This window comes from Phaethon lepturus, unplaced genomic scaffold (genome assembly GCF_000687285.1).
Source record: "Phaethon lepturus isolate BGI_N335 unplaced genomic scaffold, ASM68728v1 scaffold30433, whole genome shotgun sequence".
NCBI lineage: Eukaryota > Metazoa > Chordata > Aves > Phaethontiformes > Phaethontidae > Phaethon > Phaethon lepturus.
The window spans coordinates 1-399 of record NW_010528837.1 but is presented as its reverse complement, the minus strand read 5'-3'; the positions used below and the strand labels follow the sequence as shown (position 1 = coordinate 399).

The 399-nt window shown below is 63.2% G+C and overlaps 1 protein-coding gene across 1 annotated transcript in view; it reads right to left on the bottom strand.

Moving 5' to 3' along the window:
* Positions 1-383, bottom strand: part of HAX1 (HCLS1 associated protein X-1) — a gene marked incomplete at its 5' end in the record, with an annotated part of 740 nt that extends 357 nt beyond the window's left edge. The window contains 2 exons of the mRNA XM_010283774.1: positions 95-210; positions 320-383. Coding sequence (XP_010282076.1) covers positions 95-210; positions 320-383 — 180 coding nt within the window. The remainder of the gene's footprint in view (positions 1-94; positions 211-319) is intronic.
* Positions 384-399: the final 16 nt, after the last annotated feature.

Sequence of the window (399 nt, the reverse complement as noted above, 5' to 3'; positions counted from 1 at the left end):
AGAGATGCCACCACCCTGGACTCTGCTCCTTGCACTGGGGACGGTGTCCCCAGGGCACCCATGGCCCATTGCTGTGCCCATGGGGGGCACTCACCCCATCAGGGAGAGTCACTTTGGTGACGGAGACGCTCTGGAAGTAAGAGTGGGACTTGGGCTCGTCGGGTCTCAGGATGGTCCCCAGCCCTGTGGAGGAGACCTGGGAGTCCAGGTCTATGGGAGACATGTGAGACGGTGACACCAGCGTGGGGATGCGCCCCAGTGGCTGCAGCAGCGTGGGCAGGTAAAGCAGAGACTCCGTGGCCCCACTCCCCACACCCACCTTGGTCTTCCTTCAGGCTGGGAGGAGCTGGGTCAGCATCTTCCAGCTGCAAGGCAAAGCCACATGCCGGTGTTGGGGAG